The following is a 25,377-nucleotide window of genomic DNA, read 5'->3' on the forward strand; positions in this document are numbered from 1 at the left end:
ATATAAAGAGATATGACATTTTGGATTTTCTTTGAACTAACCAGTGGTGAGGGTAGGTAAAATGGATGGGGGGGGGGGGGGTCTGAGTAAGCCATGTGATGTGTAGATAACTGTTGCTGGCTGGCTGACGGGTTCTTAGGTTCATTAAAATATTCCCTTTTTTAATGTATACATGAAAGTTTTCACAATATATATTAAAAAGTACAAAAACAAGTAGATTAATAAGAAGAGAAAGGTGTACAGTGAAAAGTCGTGTTCTCTCCTGTCTATCATGACATTTTTAGAGAATTCCTTTCTGTCCTCTTGACCAATCCCAATTCCATCTCCAGAAGGAACTTTATTGTGGTAATGGTGTGTTAGGAGCTTCAGTTTCCAAGCATTTGCAAATTTATAAATAGAAGTATTTACTTTTTTGTTTTGGGTGGTTTTAAAAAATTAAATGGTTTTTAGTAGGCTTTATATATTTATTTTTAAAAAACCTACCATTTTCAACATGTTTTCCATATGAGTTTGCATAGCTCCTTCTTTTCATTGTTTTAAGTGCTGCATAGTATTCCATATATAGATTAGTATTCCATATATATATGCCTGTCCTCCAGAAACTCTGATCAGAATGGCTGGTGGAGTTTAGGACTTTTTAAAAAATAAATAGTTCAGTTTTGGGAACATTGCCATGGCTTATTTAACCATTGACATTATTTTTTCACTGTTAATACCTGCATTTTTATTATAGAAAATTTGAACATTTCAGAAAAACCATTGACATGTTGATGGACATTTAAGCTGTTCACGGTGTTTCACAGTTTTTTTTAAAAACAAAGCTGCACTGCCTCTGTGCACACATGCTCAGTTTGTGACAGGCTGGGGAGTGGCATTCTCAAGTCTTTCTAAGGGTTTGACTTTTTAATATTTTAGTGGTTACTGATGTATCTTTTGGTTTCTTTTTTTACATGTAATTGTTACATCTATTCTTATCTCATTTAACCTTAATTTGTAACAGTTTTTGAGGAATGAATATTTATGTTTTAGTTGAGGAAACTAGGGCTCGGTAAATAACGTGCCATTGAGTGGTTGAAGTGTTCTTGAAATACAGAGTTGTCTTGCTCCAAAGAATAAACAGTAGTAGAAAGAATGAATATCTAATCTCCTTCATCTTATCAATAATTGACTATTCCTCTCTTTGTAAAACATTTTTATTTTATGTTGGAGCATAGTTGATTAACAATGTTGTGTTAATTTCAGGTGTATAGCAAAGTGATTCAGTTATACGTGTATCTATTCTTTTTCAAATTCTTTTCTCATTTAGGTTATTACAGATTATTGAGCAGCATTCCCTGTGCTATACAGTAGGTCCTTGTTGGTTATCTATTTTAAATATAAAATTAGGTACATTAGACTGTTGCCCTTTGAGGACTGTCGCCTTGCAGACTCATAGCTAAGAGATTTATTGGTAGTGCCATTATTTTATAAAAAAGAATGCCTTTTTTTCTAGGTCATACATTATATTTGGTTTTAGCTGATGAAATGAAATAGATAATACTTTTCATACAAAAGTATAGAGAATTACATGTGTTAAGCTTTCATTTTGAGAATGAATATTTCAGTGGGAAAAGTGTAACTTTCCTGCTCTTTAGGGTTTCAGGTACTGTTCAGGTTTTTCTAATTATATAAGCTGATTCATCATGTTCTGGCTAATTTAAAAATTTATATTTGTTCTCATGTATTTTTTTCTTTTCTTCTTCCTTTGTGTAGATGCCCCCCACTGATGGATATTACTCTGCACATGTTGAATGGGTATCTTCTGGCATCCAAAGCCTACCTTAGTGCTCATCTGAAGGAAACAGCAGAGCAAGATAGGCCTTCTCAGAATAATACGATAGGTTTAATTGGACAAACTGATGGCCCGGAAGTTACCAGAGAAGAACTGAAAAATGCATTACTGGCTGCTCAGGTAATAAAGTAAAATCTAATCAAAAAGGGCAAAGGCTTCCCTGTTAAATAGATGGCCTTCTAAATACAGTGGTAACATATTGTATATCTCTTTTATTACTGAACTTACAATGGGGTTACCTTTGCTTCTAAATATCAGATGGACTTTATTATTAAAATAAGGAATAATCTTCATGATATTTATTTAATAGCCATTTTAGTGAGATTTACATTTTAATAAAATATAAGACTTTTGTTTCTTAAAATCAAATGATGGAAAAAAAAACAAATGGTAGAGACAGACAAGAAGTATATATATGTAATAAAATGTCAGGCAGTGATAAATACTATGACAGCATAAGTTAATGTTCTATTTAGAAAAGGTTTTTAACAAAGTAGAATTTATTAAAGCCTTAGGTAGTAATTTTTGCAGGACATGTGAGATGGTTGAATGTTAAGCAGTTAGAGGTCTTCATAGTACTAATGTTTTCTTAGGTTGAAATATTTTCTGAAAATTTTTCATTGGCAATAAGGAGAATTAGAGTAATAATATAGATCCACAATCCCTTATCTGTGATATGGAATTCCAAAAAAGCTATGAAAACTGAAGCATTTTTTCTGGTAATCAGTTGGCAGAAAAACCTGACCTGATATGACCTCGTTTGTGACAAAACTTGACCTGAATTAATGTGAAGCTATTTGTGGCCCTTATCTCACTTACTATGAAAATTGGTATGTTTTGCTGCAGAAATATTAATATATTTGATTACAGTATACTGTCTTAGTCTCTGCTGTGGGTATTATATAACATCACAGAAAAAAAAATCTGAGTTCTAAAATAAATCTGACACTCAGTTTCAGAGAAGTGATTGAGGATGGTAATAGCTACTGTTTATATAATGCTTATTTTATGGTGGATGCTATTTTGAGTTTTTTATGTGTATTAACTTATTTAATCTCTACAACCAACCTATAAGTTAATGGAGTATTATCTCCACTTTTGCAGAGTAGGAAAATGAGATTCAAAGAGGTTAAATGAGATGCTCAAGGTTATATATTCAGTAAGTAGGGAAGCTATTAATAGGATTTGAGCTTGGGCAGGCTGGCTCCAGAGTGTATAAACAAAAATAATGCAGAACTTTATAAATGATTAAATGTAAGGCTAACCTTAGTTTATAATCAGGTTCTTACTCAGTTAGATGGAGTAATTGTCTTCTTCTATCCCAGGCAGTAGCTGTGTTTCAGAGATGCATGTTATGTATTCATTTTCTTTTTCTTCCTTGCTGCTAGGTGAGAGTGATTATAGCTCTCCTTTATAGGTAGGGCCATTAAATAGATCGCCCCTCAAGAAACTACTTTTCTGTGAAATGACGCACAAGCTTGTGGACTGAGCAACAGTGAGTTGTACAGATGGAATGGATGGTGAGGCAGAGTCTTTCCTGAGCCTTGAAAAGTCCATCTTCAAATTAAAAGGGAGAAGAGCTTAGGGGAGTGGCTTTTAGACATTTGTTATTAACCACCATCTTCAGAGGTGAGGAAAAAAAGGAATACAAGACATCCTGGGCCAAGTAAGAATTTAAGAGGAAGGAAAAGAGATTCTGGTAGAAGTCACTTTTTGTCTAGGGTCCATTTGGATGATACTGAATTAGAATACTCTTGTAGTAGTAAACTGGAGTCCATGGATCGTCACTGGAGATGTGTGAGCACTTTGAAATTATGCCGTATGTTAATTTTTTATGCTAAGAGGGTGGCATGTAGCTTCCTTCAGATTTTTTAAAATTTAATTTTATTTATTTACTCATTTTTAGCTGCACTGGATCTTCATTGCTATGTGCGAGATTTCTCTAGTTGTGGTGATGGGCTACCGTTCGTGGTGGTGGCTTCTCTTGCTGTGGAGCACAGGCTCTAGGCACGGCGGGCCCAGGAGCTGGGGCTCAGGGGCTTAGTTTCTCTGCTGCATGTGGCATCTTCCTGGACCAGGGTTTGGACCCATGTCCCCTGCATTGACAGATTCTTATCCACTGTGCCACCAGGGAAGTCCTCCTTCAGATTCTTAAAAGGGTTCATGGCCCTAAAAAAGCTGAGAACCACTGGCGTACAAATTGTTCATTTTTGCTGTTTTTTTTTATTTATTTATTTTTTTGTTTGTTTTTTAAAGAAAGAGTTATTTGTTTTTATCACATCAGTTTATGTGAAAACAAATCAGATTTCTCAGAAACTTCTTCACTTCTCTGTGTTTTATCTGTTTGTAGGATAGTGCAGCAGTTCAGATTCTCTTGGAGATCTGCTTACCTACTGAAGAGGAGAAGGCAAAGGGGGTCAATCCAGACAGCTTGCTAAGGAATGTTCAAAGTGTTATTACCGCCAGCATTCCAAATAAGGGAGTGGAGGAAGGAGAAGACAATTTGCTCTGTAACCTTCGAGAAGTTCAGTGCCTTATCTGTTGCCTGTTGCACCAAATGTACATCGCAGATCCCAACATTGCTAAGCTTGTTCACTTTCAGGTCTGGTTTCAAAGAATGATACCTTTTGGTTGAACTTTGTTTTGGGGGGTAGTTGTGAATTGCTGAATTAATAGGATCATTTAGAAACTGGAAGTCATGCAAATGATCATGGTTCTTTGCAATATGGAGAAAAATCAAGATTTTTAAAAATTTGATTTTAGCCTGATAAAGTGTTTGTATAATTTATCTCCATTTTAGTGCATCAGAGAGGTGAAATGCCAGGAAACATGGAGGGCATTGTAGCCTCCTGAGCAACTGTTACATCAAGGAAGTGAAACCTTCCTTTGTATTTGTATCTGTCTTGACTTATTTTATTTCTAACTTTCCCCTCTTCCTTGTTGAGATAGGGTTACCCATGTGAACTCTTGCCTCTGACGGTCGCTGGTATTCCGTCTATGCACATCTGTCTGGATTTCATACCTGAGCTAATTGCACAGCCAGAACTTGAAAAACAGGTAATGAGCATTTTGGAACTTTAGGACAATTTTGACCGTCCTTTAATCTTCCTGGTTATATAAACCATTTTACAGTTTTTAATACTTAAAAGACTTTCTTTAGGCTTCCCAGGTGGTGCTAGTGGTAAAGAAACCGCCTGCTAATGCAGGAGACAAAGATGCAGGTTTGATCCTTGGGTTGGGAAGATCCGCTAGAAAAGGGCATGGCAACCCACTCCAGTATTCTTACCTGGAAAATCCCATGGATAGAGGACCTGGCAGGGTGCGTCCAAAGGGTTTCAAAGAGTCAGACATGACTGAAGTAACTTAGCATGCACATATGCACGCAAAGACCTTCTTCAGAAACTTGAAATCTTTGGATTTTGTGTTACAGATATTTGCTATCCAGTTGCTTTCTCACTTGTGTATCCAGTATGCATTACCAAAGTCACTGAGTGTGGCTCGCTTAGCTGTCAATGTCATGGGAACTTTGCTAACAGGTGTGTATCTAATGGGCATCAATAACAAAAATGTCTAACATAAAGTAGTACATATTTTTTCTGAATTTACTCACACCATGTTTTCTGCATCACTGGTAGTTTAATTTATGCAATAATTTTGAATTATTCTTTTTGAAAACTTCTCTGTGACAAATGTGATGTATAGTATAGAGGGGATGACTAGGTAGGCAAGTTGTATCTTTTGTTTTTGAGAATGACTATATATAGATTTACAGTAAATATACTAAGCATTACAAATTTTGTAAGTGGAAATCAGGTCTGCTTTCTGAATGTAATTGTATCATTAGAAAACAAGTTATAATTTATTGCAACTGCTTAGAGTTCCAGAAAAATATAATCATCTGTATAAATAAGAGATTAATATATTAATTGTTTCCTTAAGTTCTAAAACATAGCCCAGCATTTTAACCATCTTCCAGGTTGTTAAGTAAAATGGAATGAAAATACACTGTTTTAAAAGATATGAACTATAATTCAATCTTTAAAAATTATGTCTCAGTCAGTTTCATATTCTTTCTCAGTGCTCTCAAAATAATTTATTCATTTTTCTTTCCATCATATCCACTTCATGTTATACTATTTATAGTGGTTAAGAACTTAAACTGCCTGAGTTGTCTTTCCACCCCACTGCTAACTGGAGTTGAACAGCTTCTTAATGTAAGGTTTATTTAAGAGTTTTCTTATATATTAAATAGGTATCATAAAGATGCTTTTTCATTTATAATATTGTGAGATTTAAATGAAACAGTGTATGTCATGCACCTATAACAGCGCTTGGACATAAGCATTTATGTGGTAGATAACGGTTGACTGCTAGATTGTGAGCTCCCTGAAGGCAGGGGCTGGCTGTGTCTTAGAAAACTTAGTGTTCTCAGCACAGAGCATGGTGCTTAGTATACTATATAGGCCATGTATGTTGAATTTATATCTGTGAAAATTCTGTTTCATTTCTTTCCAACAGTTTTAACACAGGCTAAGCGATATGCTTTTTTCATGCCAACTCTGCCAAGTTTGGTCTCTTTTTGTCGAGCGTTTCCTCCACTGTATGAGGATATTATGTCTTTGCTGATCCAAATAGGGCAAGTTTGTGCCTCTGATGTTGCCACTCAGACAAGAGACATTGATCCAATTATTACACGTAAGTAGTAACTTCTTTTCAAGAGTTGTTTAAATACTTCAGGCAGAAAGGCCCAAATCCTTTCCGGATTTCTTCCCTTAATTATTTTTCCTTATGTTTTTAGGTCTTCAGCAAATAAAGGAGAAACCAGGTGGATGGTCTGGACTCAGTAAAGATCCGTCTCATAAAAATGGACCTAGGGACACTGGAAGCATGGATCCTGATGTACAGCTCTGTCATTGTATTGAAAGCACAGTAATCGAAATAATAAACATGAGTGTTAGTGGAATTTAACAAAGAACACACGTAAAACTAAAAAATGAAGCTGTTTGCTGCATATACCCAACACGAACATGCATCTTATAACAACTAAACTGAATGGGAACAGAAACATCTTGGAATCACTAAAATGATTAAATTCAACATGAATACACTTTAGAACTCTCTTGAGAATTATGCTTGCTTGTATTTGATTGGCAGTTCTTTGGATCTACTTTGCTGGTATGTTTTTTTGTAGCAACTGAGCTTTTCTTTTTCTGTTGGCAGCACATTTAAGAAACTCATTACTGAAAAAGTGAATATGGTCTTGTATTAAGCTTTTGAAGTGAAGAAAAACTGCCATGCCTTTAATTTAATATCTTATTAATAAGTCTGTGGATAGCCCCAGTGTTTAACCATCAGCTAGTAACAGTACAGTGATGCAGTGATGAGAGAGAGAAAAAGGGAAGGGGGAATTGAGGGAAAATTAGGAGTTTTAAACAATAGGAATCTCTAAAACTTGCAATGCAAATAATAGTAGTAATGAATGGAATAGTAATAGCAAGATGGAATTCCAGTTCTCAAGAAACAGTATTGAGAAGGGCTTTAAAAAAGGCAAACAGCTTTTTGTAAATGACTTCCATGGACTTACAGATAAGGATTTAAAGATTTTACATATTTGCTTCAATTTTTACTAATATATGAAGCCATATGTTTAAAGAGATACTTGAATAATTTGGAATTTTAAGATACTGGCTTAGAAGAGTTTACAGAAACATTTTTGTGCAGAGACTAACCTGAAAAGAGGTCTCATTTAGTTTTTTTTTGAAGTTTATTTTTATAATGGTCAGAGGGGGTAAATCCATTGGAATCTCATTGAAGTTTAGAGCAATAAAACCCACTGGATTGAAGAACTCTGTTTGTCAACAGGACTATAATTCACATCATAATTTGAGAAGATTTTGAACTAATCTGTAGTGTTTGGACCTCAGGAAAAATTAAAACGGGGAAAATTCTGTGTTGTGGAAGGATTTTGCAGTCCTCTGTTAGTAATGTCCATTGATTAGGTAGATGCATTCAGTTAACCCATAATCCGCATTTTTTTCCTTAATGAAGTATCCAGTGCAGAAGGTACTTCTCTTTGCTTTCTGAGAAATAACCTGAATGAACCCCTCTTTCCCACCCCACTTGAAACAGACCTCTTCACTTAAAAAAGAAATAAGGAAGGCTAATAAGAAAGTGTGGTTTTTAAGAAAAGAAATTTAATTTTAGCCTTTTCACTAGGAAATAGTCACATTTCATTTTCCTTCTTTGTAAAATGAAATTACTACTGGCCCTACCTCATAAGGGTATTACATAAGAACTAATTTGTATCTGTTTCAAATCTCGTGCACGGTATCATAGATGAGAATATTTATAACTTTTATTAGATGCTTAAAGTTCAATTAAATAATTTTGATGCAAAAAACAAAAGCATACACTTAAAAACAAAGAACTTGCATATTTTTAAACAAGGCAGTTTTATAGTCTTTTAAGATTCAATACAACTGCTCCTGTTTGCTTCCTTTTGTTTAAACTGAGGTTTTGGAATATTTTGTGTGAGTAGGTAACCTCTAGGAGTCAGAAAAGATTGCAATGTTTTCTAACTAAATACAGTGCACATTCCTGGATCAATTTTCAAAGACTGGTCAAAACCTGCTGTGTTAAAAATAATAACATATGCTGTTTTTCATCAGGTTTGTTGATGATGTAAATAAAATATGTAAATATTAGTAAATGTTAATATTCATGTATTTTAAGTTAAGGTTATAAAATTTGTCACAATGTGATTTTTTTTTAAATTCAAGTGAAGAAAAGATGTGTGCAGCTATTTTGAATATTGGTTTATAAACATTCATATTCTTTATCAAATGAACTTGTAGTTTTTTGTGTTTTATTTCACTGCTATTAACCTGAAAGGAACCATTCAAGGGACTGGAATCCAGAGGACTCTGTGGTTCCAGAACTTGTGTACCCTGTTCTGTTATGCTGCGAACATCAAAGGGCAATACAAGGTGAGAGTCAGTTGACAGCCTTAGGAACTTAGGAGAGGAAAATCATACTAGTTACTCTGGGAGTAATTATCAGTACTTAGAAGATTTTAATATTTTAAAAATTTTGTAAAAGCAGACATAATTTGAAGGTATTTTTAAGGATTTATTTTATAAATTATCCTCCTTACTGCTGACTTAATAAATGACATCTTTGTGGTACTTGCCCTTCATCTTTGCTTATGCACATGTATTTTTACATAGTGGAACCCATAATACCCAGTTTGGCATTTGTCTTCTTTCATTTAACTTTATATGGAAACTTTTTGCAAGTTGTATGGTTTTTATAATTATTTTATTGACCCCGTAATGATTGAATTGATATAACCATCCCCCTATCAGTACTGGGACTTCCCAGGTGGCGCTAGTGGTAGAGACCTTGGGTGCCAGTGCAGGAGTGTAAGAGATGCGGGTTCTATCTCTGGGTTGGGAAGATTCCCCTGGAGGAGGAAATGGCAACTCACTCCCGTATTCGTGCCTGGAAAATTCCACGGACAGAGGAACCTGGGGACTACAGTCCATGGGGTCACAGAGTCGGACATGACTGAAGTGACTTAGCACATTAGTACTAGACTGGGACGTATATGGTTATTTTTCAGTATTAGAATAGGCACTATTATCAATTGAGGTATTATTACTTTTCTTTTAGATTACTTTTTAAAAAAATATTTATTTTTGGCTCCCTCACGTCTTAGTTGAAGCCAGGGCTCAGTTACTGTGGCTTGCCCGCTTAGTTCCTCCCTTGTATGTGGGATCAGAGTTCCCTGGACCAGGGATCCAACCCATGTCTCCTGCATTGGCAGTGCTTTGTCAAAAGTTTTTCAATTTCTCTAACAGGCAGGCAGATTCTTAACCACTGGACCACCACTGAAGTCCTCCATAACTTTTTAAGGATAAATTTCTGAGCCTGAATTTACAAAGGGTAGAATTTAGTCTTATGACTAAGTTTTGTCATTTGGGGAAGATGTAGTAAAACAAAGTGAGGCAAACGAATCAACTCGCCTTTCACTGCTCCTTCCTGCAAAATACTCTTGCCGGGGGGAGTCCCATGGACAGATGAGCCTGGCGGGCTACAGTCCATGGGGTTGCAAAGAGTCAGCACAACTGAAGCGTCTTAGCATGCGTGCATACATGCTTGCCTGCAGCAAACCTCTCTCCCAAATTGGTTTCATGGGATGTGAGAAACTGTCTCTGGTTTTGCTTTTTGAAACACTAGTTATTTTAAGCTAAGTTTACGCTAGAGTTAAAAAATTTGGCGAGATGGTGTTTAACTCTCCCTACCATTGAGGAAAGTGTGCTTTCTTAGCAATTTTCCTAATTGGTCTTAGGGGCGATAGGAGGCTGATAAGCCTTAAATGAGGTACTGGAGACCTGGAGAGCATATTTCTGGTTAAATGTGGACCCAGGAAAGCCTTGATTATCAGGAGGTTTTGTAGCCAGCTGTCATCCAACCTTCTCCCCTAGTTTGGCTCAGCAGTCTGGCAATTCCCGCCTGGGTCTTTACTCTGGCTTCCGGAAAGTTCGGAAATTTGAACTGGGGGTGGGGGCGGGCGGATGAATACTGAAAGAAGAGGGGCTAACAGTGTTTCCTCTCCGTTGGTCTACGTACTTTAAATACGAGACGTGGAGTTTCCAAGGAAACTGAGGCACAGGTTAAGTCGCCGGTTTCAAAAAAGTACGTCGGAGCGGATGGAGTATTTTCCCTTAAGTCCCTGGGATTCTTCTCAGTGCTTCACGCTTCTGGCGTTTCCTTTCCGGTGCCGCCGCGGACCTTGGGTTCGTTCTTACTGAGGAGGCTTTCATTGGGTGCCAGAGTGCGCGCCCCCTGACCTCGAGCCACGATTGGTTGCTTGGTTTTGGTCTTGGCGAGTGATTGGTTGTCTGAGCTCGCCCGGCGATTGGGTGCTGGGAGTTGCGGGGCGGGAGGCGGGAATTCGTCTGGGTGTTGCGGAGAGGGCTGCTGAGACCTGGAGTGGAGAAAAGGTGAAGCGGTTCTAGAACCTTTCTTCTCTGCCAGGGCTCCGTTGTGTTTGCTCGTCGGTTTCGGCTTCCTTTTCTCCGGTGAAATCGGAGCCCATTCTGCGTTATTTGGGTTTTCCTCAGGGCGGGCAAGTCTGTGTCAGGGGAAGGGCGCGACCTCGGTCAGGAGGAGGGTCCCCTCTGCTCTCGTCCACCCGCCTTGCGGGCCCTTCGGTGTTGAGTGGATCAGCCCGGTCTCGGGGGTCCCAGGTTGCTGAGGGAGGAAGGAATATGAGGAAGAAAACCTGGGGAGTGGGGAACCTGCGCTTAGGGCAGAGGCCTGTTTTTAGCCCCGGAGCCCGCGTTCCCTCTGGGTGGGAGGGGACGACGGCTGGAGCCAGATCGGTTGGTTTCCTCTTTGTTCAGGGTGGGCGAAGCATCCTTATTTTTAGATACCTGTTGCCACAACTGGGGCGGGCGGGGAGGTTGGTTTTTGGGTTCTATGTGAGAAACTGGGCCAGTCTTGAGTTGTTGGTTTAGTTTAAGGGATCCGTGCCTGCTTGGTCGCTTCAGTCGTGTCCGACTTGTTTGCGACTCCGCGGACAGCAGCCTACCAGGCCCCTCTGTCCACGGGGATTCTGTAGGTCAGATATTGGAATGGGTGGCCATACGCTCCTCCAGGGGATCTTCCCAAGCCCAGGGATGAAACTGAGTGTCTTTTGTCTCCTGCATTGGCAGGCGGTTCTTTACCCTTAGCGCCACCTGGGAAGCCCTAGATGAAGGGATGAGATTCCACCAAATTTCATTCTCAGAGCTTCACAGAAACACCAAATGTTAGAACTGAAAAATACCTTAGAATAGTGGTTCTGAACTTTTAGGGGACACATAAGCTACGGTAAAGGTTGTTATTGTCTTCCTAATCTGTTGAATTGGTATTTTAACCATTTCTCTGTCTTCAGATCGAATTGACCTTTTTTCACTACTGCAAATAATTTCTCAGTTGATAACAGTGTATATAATTTTCTCCTCAACTTTCCATTATTTCCTTAGAATATATTTCTGGGAATGAGAGATTTATGGACTTACTCTTTAAAAAAAATGCAATCATGCACAGAAACTGTTGCATGCAATATCAAAAGATCACAATCTTTGAATTACAACTATGGATCCCAGGTTAAGAGAATATGGTTTACAAGAAGTGGGTATTAAACAAGATCACTTCCTGTGTATCAGATACTGGAGTTTAGGCACATTCTGTACATTATTTTATTTAATTCTTAACTCAGTGCCTAGCTGATATTCATAAAAACCCTATCAGGCAGATAGCTCCATTTCACAGATGAAGGAATAGGCTCTGTGAGGTTAAGTGATTCACAGTGGAATTCAGATTTAGGCTTTCCCTTCTTCAAAACCCATCTTTCCATTATACCCTACTGACCTTTAAAGTAAGAAAAATTGAGTGCCTATTATGTGCCCGAGGTGCTTTCTTCCTTACAACAATTTTTAAATTAGGGATTATTACATGTAAGAGGGGCTTTCCAGGTGGCTCAGTGGTAAAGAACCTGCCTACCAATGCAGGAGACACCAGAGAGCCAGGTTCAATCCCTGGTTGGGGAAGATTCCATGGAGGAGGAAATGGCAACTCACTCCAGTATTCTTGCTTGGAAAATCCCGTGGACAGAGGAGCCTGGCAGGCTGCAGTCCATAGGGTTGCAAAGATTTGAACACAACTGAGCGCATAGCACACACAGATAAGAATCTTTGTCTAGAAAAGCGAAGAGACATGATCAGGTTAAAATATCTGAGTTGTCAGAACCTGATCTAGCACCTATACTTTCTAACTCTTGGTTCACAGCTTTGGCAGAATAGGGATGCAAATCCAGATTTGTTAGATTCCAAGACGTGCTTTTAACCACTGTGATTTGTCAGGGTAGGAAATTCTTCTACTTTGATTTGTTTTGTTTATACATTTATTCCAATTTTTATTTCTAGGCTTCTGCCCTAGATTTAGGTATCTTTGAATAGCTTTATTTCAATATTGACTTTCATTTCTGTTGCAGTTAGGAATCTGAAGTAAACAAAGCATGATGTCTTCAGCTGAATATACAATTGGTGGGGTGAAGATTAACTTTCCTTATAAAGCTTATCCATCACAGCTTGCTATGATGAATTCTGTAAGTATTTTTCAGCAGTTAAGTCTTAAGATACAGGTGCTTATAATTTATAACATACATTGAGTCTGTGACTACATATTTTTTGCAGGTAGTAGATGGATTTGCTGGGTTCATTGAAGAACCTCTGACCTTTGGAAAAGTAATACTGATTGCTGCTAAACTATATATATATATATATATATATATATATATATAAAATTAGAAGGCAAAGGAGAACATTCTAAAAAATGTTCTCAGCTCATCTGAAACTTCTATTTACTGAATTACTGCTTTACTGAATTACTTTGAAATACAAAGTATTTACTATCTTTTATATAGAATACTATATTTTTCACCATAATTTTTTGAGATATTTCAATCATATAGAAAATTAATATACAAACTTGAGTAAAACCAACATACCAGCTTTGTTGAATCTTAGCGTTTTGCCATATTTTACCTTGTTTACAAGTAAGAAGATAACTAATATCCCGAATTTGTTCTTTTTCTCTTCTAGCCATGTTTTTATACTTATATTGCATATACATGTATGCATAAACAATACTGAATATACTTTACGTATTTTTAAACTTTGCACAGTGATATGATGTTGTACTCAGCTTTCTGGAGAACTTGATTTTGTGTTTTTTTTCTTAAGATTAATATTATTATTATTACTTTTTAAGGATTTCTGCTATAAGTTTTTTTACAGACATACCTAGTATATTGAGTTCAAGAACTGGTGTTTTTTTTTAAATGCTCCTTTTCATGTTTGTTTCATGGATTATTTTTTAAGCAGTTGGTGTCTTACTATAAAGAAAGGAGAAACAAACAGAGATCCAAAGTACAAAGTCATCATAACTAGTAATTGCCACTTGTTTTCCACTGAAAATGGTGGATTCCTCCCTGGACCCTTGTCACAGTGGCTCCTGTGAACCACAGAGGTTGTGAACCTTGCTGCTCTGTCCCAGCAAAGCACTGTTGGAAGCTCTGTGGCCGACGCAGAGTCTGAGGGCAGAAGAAAGGGCGGCAGCATACCAGGCCCTCCCTTCCTCATGACCTTGTTCCCTTGTCTAACCTTATTTCTGAGATATAGCCCTATTGATTGATAACTCCTTTTCATTGCTTATACTATTCCATTGTATTAATATACTAGAATTTTATTTGCCTATTTTCCTCTTGATAGACGTTTAGATTGTTTACTTTATTTTGCAGTTTCAAACAGTGCTGCCATGAACTTATACGTATTGCCTTATATTCATTTGGGAAAGGTTTTAGGTATTTACTTAGGGCTGGATTGATTAAATTGGGTATCTTCAACTTTACTAGAAATTTTTAATTTCTGCACAAAGTGGTTGTAACATTCTCAGCAGTGTCCTCTATTAAGTTTTCACTGAAGATGTTAGTGTATTCTAGTTTTATAGAAACGGTGGTGTTTGCATAAGTAAGGCACCAATTGCTTTTGTTTCTTTTGTGCTTGATATTCTTTAACATAATTTTAGGGAGAGATATGAAGGAATCAGGGGCTTCCCTGGTAGCTCTATGGTAAAGAACCCACCTGCCAGTGCAGGAAACATGGGTTTGAAACATGGTTTGGGAAGATCCCTGGAGAAGGGAAATGACAACTCACTCCAGTATTCTTGCCTGGAAAATCCCATGGACAGAGGAGCCTGGCAGGCTGCAGTCCCTAGTGTGGCAAAAGAGTCAGACACGACTCAGTGACTAAACAACAACAAATAAAGGAATAAAGTCCAGATTTAATTAAATTCTAGTTCTTGCTGCTGTTGCCATGTTCCCTGAACTGCGTGCAACTTAGACTTCTGGTGGTTGTAAAGAAGAGAGACTTTAATGAAGTGTGTTGTTTATTGATTAATAAAGTTGTTTTTGTGTTCATAGATTGTCAGAGGATTAAACAGCAAGCAGCATTGTTTATTGGAGAGCCCCACAGGAAGTGGGAAAAGCTTAGCCTTACTTTGTTCTGCTTTAGCGTGGCAGCAGTCTCTTAGTGGTAAGTAGCTGGTTGATATTTTTAGGTTGCCTATTGGGTCCTGAAAAAAATCTGATGAAGTACTTTTTACCCAGAATGATTCAACCATGTCCTAGCTAATTTAAATATTCTCTTTTAAGGTATTTCTTTATAATCAGTTCTGTGTCTTCTAAAAGAGTTTGAGTTTAGCACAATGTATTCACTTAATCCTAAAATAATTTTGAATGTAAGATAGCCCTTTATTTGATGATTCAGAGTATACTATACATAAGAACCTTGGAATACTTAAAGAATGATTATAAAAATAATTAGAGGATAATTTGTATGTAAAAGATTCAAGAGATGGGGCTGACGTGATTATATAGCATATACAAATAATTGCTTTTTTTGAATAAATCCTTTAATAGTGTTGCTTATCTCATAACATTAGAAAATGGGATACAGAAAAAGAAAAATCTTTTTATTTGTTTGGATGCCAAAGCAAAATTCTGTCATAAGCAGAGGTTTATTGTAATATTGTTTTTATGGATTCGTATTATTTCCCATTGCTTTATTTGCTAACACCTGTCACATTTACTAACAAAAAGTAGCACTTAACTTTTGTGAAAGACTATTTTATATGATGGGCTTCCCTGGTGGCTCAGAGGTTAAAGCGTCTGCCTCCAATGCGGGAGACCTGGGTTCGATCCCTGGGTTGGGGAAAATCCCCTGGAGAAGGAAATGGCAACCCGCTCCAGTATTCTTGCCTGGAGAATCCCATGGACGGAGGAACCCAGTAGGCTACAATCCACGGGGTCGCAAAGAGTCAGACACGACTGAGCGACTTCACTCACTCACTCATTTTATATGATAAATCTGAAATACAATATTGGATACATTTTAGTTTCATAATTAGATGGCTTTGACTTAAAGTATTAGGAGAATTTTAAATTAACTATGGATATGTATGTGTATATATATGTGTGTATATACACACATACATGTTTTTTAAAAAAAATCTTGCTCCTGGTAAGACTATTAAAGATTAAAAGTAAATATTTTATAAGCTTTCAGTTGTCCACTTTGTTTCTTACTGATGTTTATCTTTGGTGAAAATGAGATTATCTGTTAATGAAATTTTAATGGGAGACTCTGGAAAATGTATTTATGTAGTGCAGATGGGAAACTAATATCAGTACTGTATATAGAAAATAAAGTAAATTATTCAGATTTTTTAATATCCGAATTATATTCTTATACACTGTAGGCACACATGCAGAACTATTGCAATTTTGTATTGTACTTAAGTATTAAAAATTACCTGTTTAATTTGAATATTGACTTTAAACTATTTTGATACAGGTATCAAAAATGATATGAAACATGATTTTTGAAATAGAAGTATAAGTGGGAATGATTTAACCCTTTTTTGTTTACATTATTATTTACCATATTGAACTTTCAAGTTCTGCAGTTAGGAAAATAGCAGTAATTAAGAATGATTTAGGTATACTTAGTATTTTAATATATCTCAGTAGTGGTTGTGCCTTTGTTGCATTATTAATCTTTGACTATTATTAGATTTTTCTAAATCATGTAAATTTGTTGTTAGCTTCTCTATATATGTTTCTGGCATAAGTGTTTCCCTCCTGTCCTCATTTGATGCTGCAGATTGAGTGATCAGCTTGTCCAGATTTGCCAGGTAGTTTTCTGACTTCAGCCCTGAGATTCTTAATCCTGGGAAACCTCCTAACCTTGGGCAAAAAAAGGGTGGCTGTGTACCCTAGCTGTGAAGAAAACTTAATGTTTTTCTAATTAGAGATTCTTTCATTTTTAGGGAAGCCAGAGGATGAAAGCCTAAGAAAGAAAACTGAAGTACCATTGTCATGTTGTTGTTCGTGCCATTCAAAGAATTTTGCAAACAGTGATGTGCACCAGCGAACTTCGTATCATTTCAGCCCTCCAAGTACACCACCTTCTGAAAGAAATGGCACTTTGTCAGGTTCTCAAGGTAGTTTATGTTGTGCCTGGGTCTGTTGGTGTCTGTGATAAGTGTTAATTATTACTGTTTTGATACCTAATGTAGATAAATTTGGTTAGCATAATTGGTTATATATTTCCACCTGATTTCTCTCGAATTATTTTAAATAATGCATAGAATGGTCAGAAATCCTTGGACTGTTTTCTTCTTGGCCTCACTTTTAATTGATTCAAACATGTTGCTAACGTAAACCATTTTTAAAGGAGGCAAGGCAAAATTAATGATACTCAGAAACTGATGTTATTTGTAGGTATTATTAGTTATATGATAGAATTTTATAAACCATTTTGATCTGTAAGCATAAGACAAAATCTAATTAGCCTCACTTCTTCTTGTTAAGTTTGCCTGACCTTCTAAGACCAGTATCCTATCTGAGAATCAGCTATGTTTCAAGTATGATCCTTACATGTGTGTGTGTTAATTGCTCAGTCGTGTCCTACTCTTTACGACCCCTTGGACTATAACCCACCAGGTTCCTCTGTCCATGGAATTCTCCAGGCAAGAATATTGGAGTGGGTTGCCATGCCCTTCTCTAAATCTTTCTGACCCAGGGATCAAACCCAGGTCTCCTGCATTGCAGGCAGATTCTTTACCATTTGCGCTACTTAGGGAGTTCTTACTAGATTTATTTGAGAGAAATACATTATCAATAAGATTAGATTATTAATTTAAAGATATTTCTTGTGCTTTGACTGTATGGAGAAGATTGACCATTATTTGCCTAAGTCAGAAACCTAGGACACATCCTATATACTTTGCTCTTCCTTATTCCTCCATATAGATTTCTATCTCCATTGATATCTCCTAGTCCAAACTATCGTCTCTTGTTTAGAACATGTAATAACTCCTTTCCTGCTTTCACTCATGCCATTCCTTAACTAATGGCAATCAATGGCTGGGAGAAAAGAGGTTACTATGATTGACTCATGTCTAAACAGTATCCACTTTCTAAAATCAAGGATGGATTCATCTTCCGCTAAAGCACTTGACTGTAGAGGATGTTAGTTGCTTGAAGTGAAGTGTGATTCTGTTGGGAATGAGGACGAGGAAGTGGAATAGATGCTGGAGAGGTGACCCCTTGTGTTGTCTACACGGTTTTGACTGTTAACTCTCTTGGCTTTCTTTCTGTTCCTTCAGAGGGTCATGCTTTCTCCTTTGCATGTGTTAATGTCTCTTCCGAGTCAGGTTCCATCTTTTACTTGTTAACTTGCTCTTCCTTTAGCTCTCAGCTTAAATATCACTCTTTAAGGCAGCCATTCTGATCTTTCCATCAGATTAGATTTGGTTTCCTTGTTATATTCTGTCATTTCACTGTGTACCTCTCCTTCATAGCACTTGCTACAGCTTATACCATCCATGTGTTTGGGTGCATCTTTTATTAATCTCTGCTTCCCCTAGCAGACTGTATAGTCCATGAGATCAGGAACTGTCGTCCGTTTGCTCATCATTGCATAACTAGCAGAGTGCCTGGCATATAGGTAGTAGTTAGTTAAATACCTGTTGTATGAAAGAATGGAATTGATTTTGAGCTAATTATAAGAACTCTGGCTTGTTTTATGTACAACCTGAATTTTTTTAAAAAAGATAGCTTTATTGAAATATACTTGACATAACAAACTATATATTTAAATAGTACATTTGGATGAGCTTTAATGTAAGAGTATTTCCCTGAAACTTTCACCAGCATTAAAGTAGTGAATATATCTATCACCTTCAAAAGTTTACTCATGCTCTTTTGTTATTCCTCCTTCCCACCTCTTAATTCTTCTTCCCCAAACAACCTCTAATTCTTCCTCCCCAAACTTGGGTCTCCCTCATTGCAGGTGGATTCTTTTACCATCTGAGCCACGAGGGAAGCCCTGCAAACTGTTTATCCAGTCACCTGTTGTTGTATTTCTGAGTTGTTGCTAGTTTCGGGGCTGTTACTACAAATAAAGCTGTTAGGAACGTTTGTTTATAAGTCATTGTTATGGACATATGTTTTTACTTTCCTGGGTAGTTATCTAGGAATGTAATGACTGGATCACTTACGGTTAACTTTTTAAGAAACTTCAAAATTGTTTCCCAGAGTAGTTATGCCGTTTTACATTCCTACCAGCAGTGTATGAGAGTTCTCATTTCTCTACGTCCTTGCCGACAGTGGTGTGGTAATCTTTTTAGCCATTCTGATAAGCTTATTGTGTTGTTCAGTCACTTTCATGTCCACTTCTTTGTGACACCATGGACTGCAGCATACCAGGCTCCTGTGTCCTCCGCTCTCTCCTGGAGTTGGCTCAAATTCGTGTCTGTTGAGTGGGTGATGCCATCCAACCATCTCATCCTCTGCCGCCCCCTCTCCTTTCGCCTTCAGTCTTTCCCAGCATCACTCTTAGAAGCTTATAGTGGTGTCTTACTGTGGTTTTATTTTGCATTTCCCTAATGACTTGTGATGTTGAGCATCTTTTCATGTGCTTATTAGCCATTTGTATATCTTCTTTCATGAACTGTGTTGAAATCTTTTGCTTGTCTGTTGTTTTTTCCTTATTGTTAAGTTTTAAGAGTTCTTTATATATTTTTGAGTACAAGTTTCTTTTTTTAATCAAATTTAGTTTTAGGTTTTACTTTTAGGTCTACTTTTTACTTTTAGGTCTTGTATATGGTGTGAGTGTGGATTCAGGTTCATTTATTTGGCATATGAATATCTAATTGTTCAGCACCATTTATCAAAAAGGCTGTTCTTTATCTGCTGCATTGCTTTTTTAACTTTGTAAAAAGTCAATTTTCAATATTTACGCAACTTGAGTTTTAATATAGTTGTGAGTTAGAGTTATTTAGAATAATCTTTTCAAGGATCGGATGGGGTAAATCTGGGTTATATTCTGATACTTTCTTTATATTTTTAAGTAAATTGTTTAAAAATATGTGACTTAAATATAGAAAAACACACAGAATTCTAAGTGTATAGCTTGATGAATTTTCATAGAGTAATTACACTCAAGTAACTACCACCTAGATGAAAAATAGGACATAGCCAACACCCCAGGGGAACTTGTCATGTTCTTTTCCAGTTGGTATTCTTTCTCATTATAGGTAGTTGCTATTTTCCCTATGTCATCATTGATGAGTTTTGCTTCTTCATAGAAATGGAATTATATTTGTACTCTTGTGTCTGTCAACTTTTGCCTAAAATATTTCTGAGATTCATTTGGGTTGTTCCATAAAGTAGTGGTTCTTATAGCTTTATTTTATGGTATGTAATAGATTATATGCCATAATTTATTAATCCATTCTATAATTGTTAGACATTTGGGTGGGTTCTTATTTTTTTGTTGATATTTTATAAGTATTATTCTTTCTGGTACAGATAGGTAAATATTTTCTATTAGATATATAACTTGGAATAGAATTGCTAGTTTTTGTGTATATATTTATGTTGAGCTATAGTAGATAATGCCAACATTTTCCAAATGATTGAACCAATTTTGCACCCCTTTGCCCTATATCTAGTAGTATGTGGAAGTTATGTTGTTCAGCATTCTTGTTAGCACTGGATATGTGAGTCTTTTTAAATTTTAGCCATTCTGGTTCCTTTGTGGTGGTGTTGTGAGTTTTAATTGATATTTCTCTGGTAACTAATGAGATTGAGTGTCTTTTAATGTATTTATTGGTCATTTGAATATCCCCTTTAGTGAACTACCCCTTCAAGTGTTTGCCCATTTTTCTTTTGGGTTGTCTCTTACTGATTTCCAGGATTTGTTGTTGTTTTAAGTATATGCTGAATATACTTAATTTCTTTATAACCTTTTATTTCAAAGATTTAACACCTTTGGTAAGCTTCTTGCAAACTCCCCTACTATAAAGACTAGGAAGATAAGCCTTTTTGTGTATGCATATGATATAATTTTTTTTCATGAATTGGAGTTAATCGTATTTGGCACATGGCAGTTTAGTTTTTCTAAAACTGGATTATTGTTTTTGGTAGATGTTCCATACCCTTTAATGAGTCCTACCAATTTGCCCCTTGGTTTATTTGGGGAAGGGAGTGGCAACCTATTCTAGTCTTCTTGCCTGGAAAATTCCATGGACAGAGGCGCCTGGAGGGCTACAGTCCACGGGGTTGCAAAAAATTGGACACGGACTGAGCGGCTAACACTTTCTCGGCATTGGCACCATTACCATTTTGAATGGGATAATTGTGTTGTGGGTAGTTCTGTCCTGCACATCGTGGAATGTTCAGAAGCATCTCTCAGGCCTCAGGCCACTAGATGCCAGTAGTGCACACCCTCCTCCCGGCTTGTGACAACCAAGCACGTCTCCAGATATTGCCTGGTGTCCTACTGGCCCTGCGGTCTAGGCTGGGATGCTTAAAACTAGCCCAGTTAAGAATCACCGGTCAAGATTTGTTTGTGCTTATTTTACTAGTTAGCCAGGAAATTGTAGGGCTCAAAATTACATGTGTTTTCTAAAATATGTATGGGAATGCAAAGGACTAAGAACAGCCAAGACAGTTTTCAGGAAGCAGGTTGAGGTGAGAGGACGTGAACTGTGAGATATCCTGATTCGTTATATGTATATAGCTATAATAATTAAAACAGCATGGTATTAGCATAGTGGAAAATTGTAGAGAACCCAGATTCCATTCTACATGTATGCTGAAACTTGATTTTTTTAATAGAAGAGCCTGTGTAGAGCAGAGGGCACAGAGGGGTTTTTCCGTAAGTAGTGAAGCCTCTCAATCATGTCCGACTCTGCGACCCCATGGATCACAGCCTGCCAGGCTTCTCCGTCCATGGGATTTTCCAGGCAAGAATACTGGAGTGGGTTGCCATTTGACTGTTAAATATCTGTAAGAAAAAAATTAAAATTGGAGCCCTACTTTATACACAAAAACTCATACCAGGTAGATTAAAGACCTAGGTATGAAAGGCAGAACTATTAAGATTTTAGAATATAATGGGTTTCAAACTATGTTCCTAAGAGCCTAAGGAAGAAACATAGCTTATAGGGAGAAGGGGGCAATAGATCAGCGAAATTCTAGGCCTTTCATTGTATTTTAGAAATCCTAAGCAATATTTCTTTAAAAAATATAGTCCTCCTCAGAAAAAGCTTGAAAACCAATGCTGTGTGGCATAGATTCACTTCTGTGTTTGTGCAAACTCAAACTTCTTTTTTTGAAAATGGATTGGACCTGCTGCTCACAGGGCTTTCTCCCCTTAATAGTCTGTAAATCTTTTAAGGCCAGGAACTTTTTTCTTCATTGTTTTCCATGGTGTCTAGAATTATATGGACTCAATATAATAAATATTGAATAAATGAATTGAAACTCTGGGAGTGGAGGGAGTGTGTAGAGAAGAGCAGAGAGTAAGGAAGGTACTTTTAAGAACGCTCACGTTTTAGGGAAAGGGAGAACCACTGTATAGGAACAGTTAAGAACGGTGTTACAGAAATTAAGGAGAAAGGAAATGTGTTTGTTATGTTCCAAGAAGACAAAGTGTTATGTTTGGCTGTATGCCTAGAGGTTATGCGTATGGATTTTGGAGTCAGAGAGCAGGAGTCAAGTCACATGCAGGCCTTGCCTTTTACTTGCCATATGATATGAGCATGTTACTTGACTTCTTTTAAAACCTAGTGCTCACATATGTAAAATGGGGATAATATTTGGTGATTGAGAGGTCACTGATAAACGAGATTGAGCTTTCAGGATTGTGGAATTAAAAAACAGATTTTAGGAGCTTGATTCTACTGTGTTTTTAGCCTGAGGATCATAGAGAATTTTAGTAGAAAAGAAACATTAAGGCACTGTAAAGAAAGATTTTTATACAGATGAAAAGTTTTTGAGAGACTCTTACAGTTACATTTTTTAAGCCACATTATTGGAAGTGGTCTACAAAAGCATAAACCTATTAAAAATCAAGGCTGGACTTTTCCTCTTGAAAACATTTCTTACAATGTTTGCTCTGTCTTTGTTAAGTAAATTGAGTGATAAATAAGTGATTTTAAAGATGTTTAGCATTTCATATTTTAAAGTATGTTTTGAAGTTATTAGAAATGTCAACATCTTTTTAAAGATTGAAGTGTACTTTATTTACAATATTATATTAGTTTCAGATGTACAGCATAGTGATTCAGTATTCTTACAGATTAAAATCTTACATCCTAACTCCAGTTTTTTTTCCTGGAAAAATTGACTAAATGTAATTTATTTACACTAATTTTTTATGACTTCTTATATAAGACTCTCCTGAAAAAACTACACTGGCTGCAAAGCTATCTGCTAAGAAGCAGGCATCTATGTACAGAGACGAAAATGATGATTTTCAAGTAGAAAAGAAAAGAATTCGACCCTTGGAAACTGCACAGCAGGTAAACAGTCTTTTGGCAGTGAAATAATCCCATTAGTTATGGCTGAACAAGGTAGTCAAGTATCAATCAAGTTTTCAGTGGCATTTGTAGAGATTAGTTGGATAGTGTCAGATATAAATTTAACGACCAGTTACTGTAATTTCATTTTATATATTTATTCATTACAGTGGAGCTTGTTATAGTAGATTATTCATAGTAGCATGTCATTAAAGTGAAACTGAATGATGCTTATTTATATTTAAGAAATTTGATAGTAAAACATTTACTTATGGCATGTTATAGTAATAGAGTTACTTTGTACTTTTAACTGTTCTGTTTTTTTATCTAATAATGGTGTTTTCTTTTGGCCAAAATATCTCTGATACGAGTATTTAGGTCAGATATTTTTGATATTGATAGTTTTAATGTAATGATAAGGATTACTCTTATTTATTGAGTTTTTATTATGAATAATTATAAAATATGTTTATTTCTAAAGACCAAAATTACTAGAAGTTTTAAATGAAATATACTTTTAATAGGTGAATAGAGTTCATGGCATTGAACTCTTATATTTTCTCATAGAGTTCATAGCATTGAGGTAGGGAGACTGGACTTTAATAGATTTAGTTACAAATAAAGATTATTAATTAGCATGTCATTGTAGATAACTGTATTTTTTAATTCAATATAATCAAAAAATGTTTGCATTTTTATGTAGTTTGTTCCATGTACAGTCTTAACTTCCGTAATTAAACCTTGTTTTTAGAAATAGGATAAATCCACTTTCTAGTTTTATATTTGGAAAAGTTCTAATTACAAATGAAGTGTGAATCTTTAAAAATTTTTACCAGCAAAATGTGTACTTACAGTTGGATGTTGTGAGGTAGGGTTCAAAGTAAAACATTTATTCCCTGATTTCATTGGCTTTCATTTCTTTTTTGATAGTAATACATTATCAGTAGAAATGCTTTTTTCCCCCTTCATAGTTTGAGTACATAGGTTTTTGGCAAGTAAGAAAAAGCACATGTAGTTTGGAAATGTCAGGAAGCATTTAACAAGAGGCTTCTTGTGTGCTGTTTTGGATCTGTCAGGAACCCTCTGGCCCTTATTAATTCCTGAATATTCAGGAATTAGGAGAGGCATGCCTTTCCTTGGGCTGAGGAATCCAGGCATTTCTCATTACGGTGATAAGTACCCTCTTCCTTTTTATGAGCCATACGGTAAAAGGTGATTGTTTGCAACTCTCGCTTTGATAGGGATCGCGTTGCAGTATACATGCCCACGCCATGTTGATTAAAACACGGTTGCTCCATCAGAGCTTGGGTCCCCATGTCTGTCTTTCTTTCTATTCTTTCTGTCTTTCTCTCTCTCTCTCTCTATTGCTGGCTAATTCCTTGGAGCGCGGAGGCCCGCTGAGCTCACTTTCTTGCCCGGGCTTCTAAGCCCCTCTCGAGAAGGCGCGCTGTGCCTTCACCCACTCGAGAGGGCGCCCGATGCCTACGTGCAGCAGCGCGAGCCCTAAGAGCAGGGCTCTACTGGCTTTCCGCGTGAACCGGGGATGTCAGCCTCTTTCTCTCTCTCTTTCTTATGTCGACTCCGGACCACCAGGTTCCGGTCCATTAAAGGACCAACATGGAAAGAAAACAGTGGTATTTATAGAAGAAACTTAGTCAAATACAGTTTGGATTATTAGATATCTAACAAGTAATATAATAGTAATCAATTAATTTATTCTATCATATAGGAAATAATGAATATTTACATTCAAATTTTTTATTCTTTGTTTTTTTAAATTTAGAATAATCTTTGCATGTTTATTTAATTTTCCAATTGGATATGTAATTGGACTTGGTATTATGCTATTCTTGGTGTCTATATGGTGGGACTATTTTATGGGAAGATCATTTTACAATGCAAAGTTTTGACACATCTCTAATTAAAGCTATTTTGGTTGGAATTTGAGAGGTATTACTGTATTCTGTTTTATTTAAGTCTTGTAATAAAGTGCCTATTTGTTAGAAACTTGATTATTACTAGTTAGAAATAGTAATTTTTTTTAATGCTAAAAGTGCACACTATAG

General features: G+C 36.5%; 2 protein-coding genes across 4 annotated transcripts in view; both read left to right on the top strand.

Annotated features, from left to right (window-relative positions):
- Positions 1 to 8,678, top strand: part of INTS2 (integrator complex subunit 2) — a 51,781-nt gene extending 43,103 nt beyond the window's left edge. For all 3 annotated transcript variants that reach the window (XM_043902884.1, XM_043902885.1, XM_043902886.1), the window contains exons 20-25: positions 1,753 to 1,951; positions 4,182 to 4,433; positions 4,781 to 4,888; positions 5,262 to 5,367; positions 6,350 to 6,526; positions 6,630 to 8,678. In XM_043902884.1, coding sequence (XP_043758819.1) covers positions 1,753 to 1,951; positions 4,182 to 4,433; positions 4,781 to 4,888; positions 5,262 to 5,367; positions 6,350 to 6,526; positions 6,630 to 6,799 — 1,012 coding nt within the window. In that variant the 3' untranslated portion in view covers positions 6,800 to 8,678. The remainder of the gene's footprint in view (positions 1 to 1,752; positions 1,952 to 4,181; positions 4,434 to 4,780; positions 4,889 to 5,261; positions 5,368 to 6,349; positions 6,527 to 6,629) is intronic.
- A 2,096-nt stretch (positions 8,679 to 10,774) lies between these two features.
- The window catches only part of BRIP1 (BRCA1 interacting helicase 1), a 186,596-nt gene continuing 171,993 nt past the window's right edge, over positions 10,775 to 25,377 (top strand). The window contains exons 1-5 of the mRNA XM_043902887.1: positions 10,775 to 10,836; positions 12,873 to 12,986; positions 14,862 to 14,973; positions 16,769 to 16,942; positions 23,187 to 23,314. Coding sequence (XP_043758822.1) covers positions 12,897 to 12,986; positions 14,862 to 14,973; positions 16,769 to 16,942; positions 23,187 to 23,314 — 504 coding nt within the window. The 5' untranslated portion in view covers positions 10,775 to 10,836; positions 12,873 to 12,896. The remainder of the gene's footprint in view (positions 10,837 to 12,872; positions 12,987 to 14,861; positions 14,974 to 16,768; positions 16,943 to 23,186; positions 23,315 to 25,377) is intronic.

This window comes from Cervus elaphus, chromosome 5, assembly GCF_910594005.1.
Source record: "Cervus elaphus chromosome 5, mCerEla1.1, whole genome shotgun sequence".
Taxonomy (NCBI): Eukaryota; Metazoa; Chordata; class Mammalia; order Artiodactyla; family Cervidae; genus Cervus; species Cervus elaphus.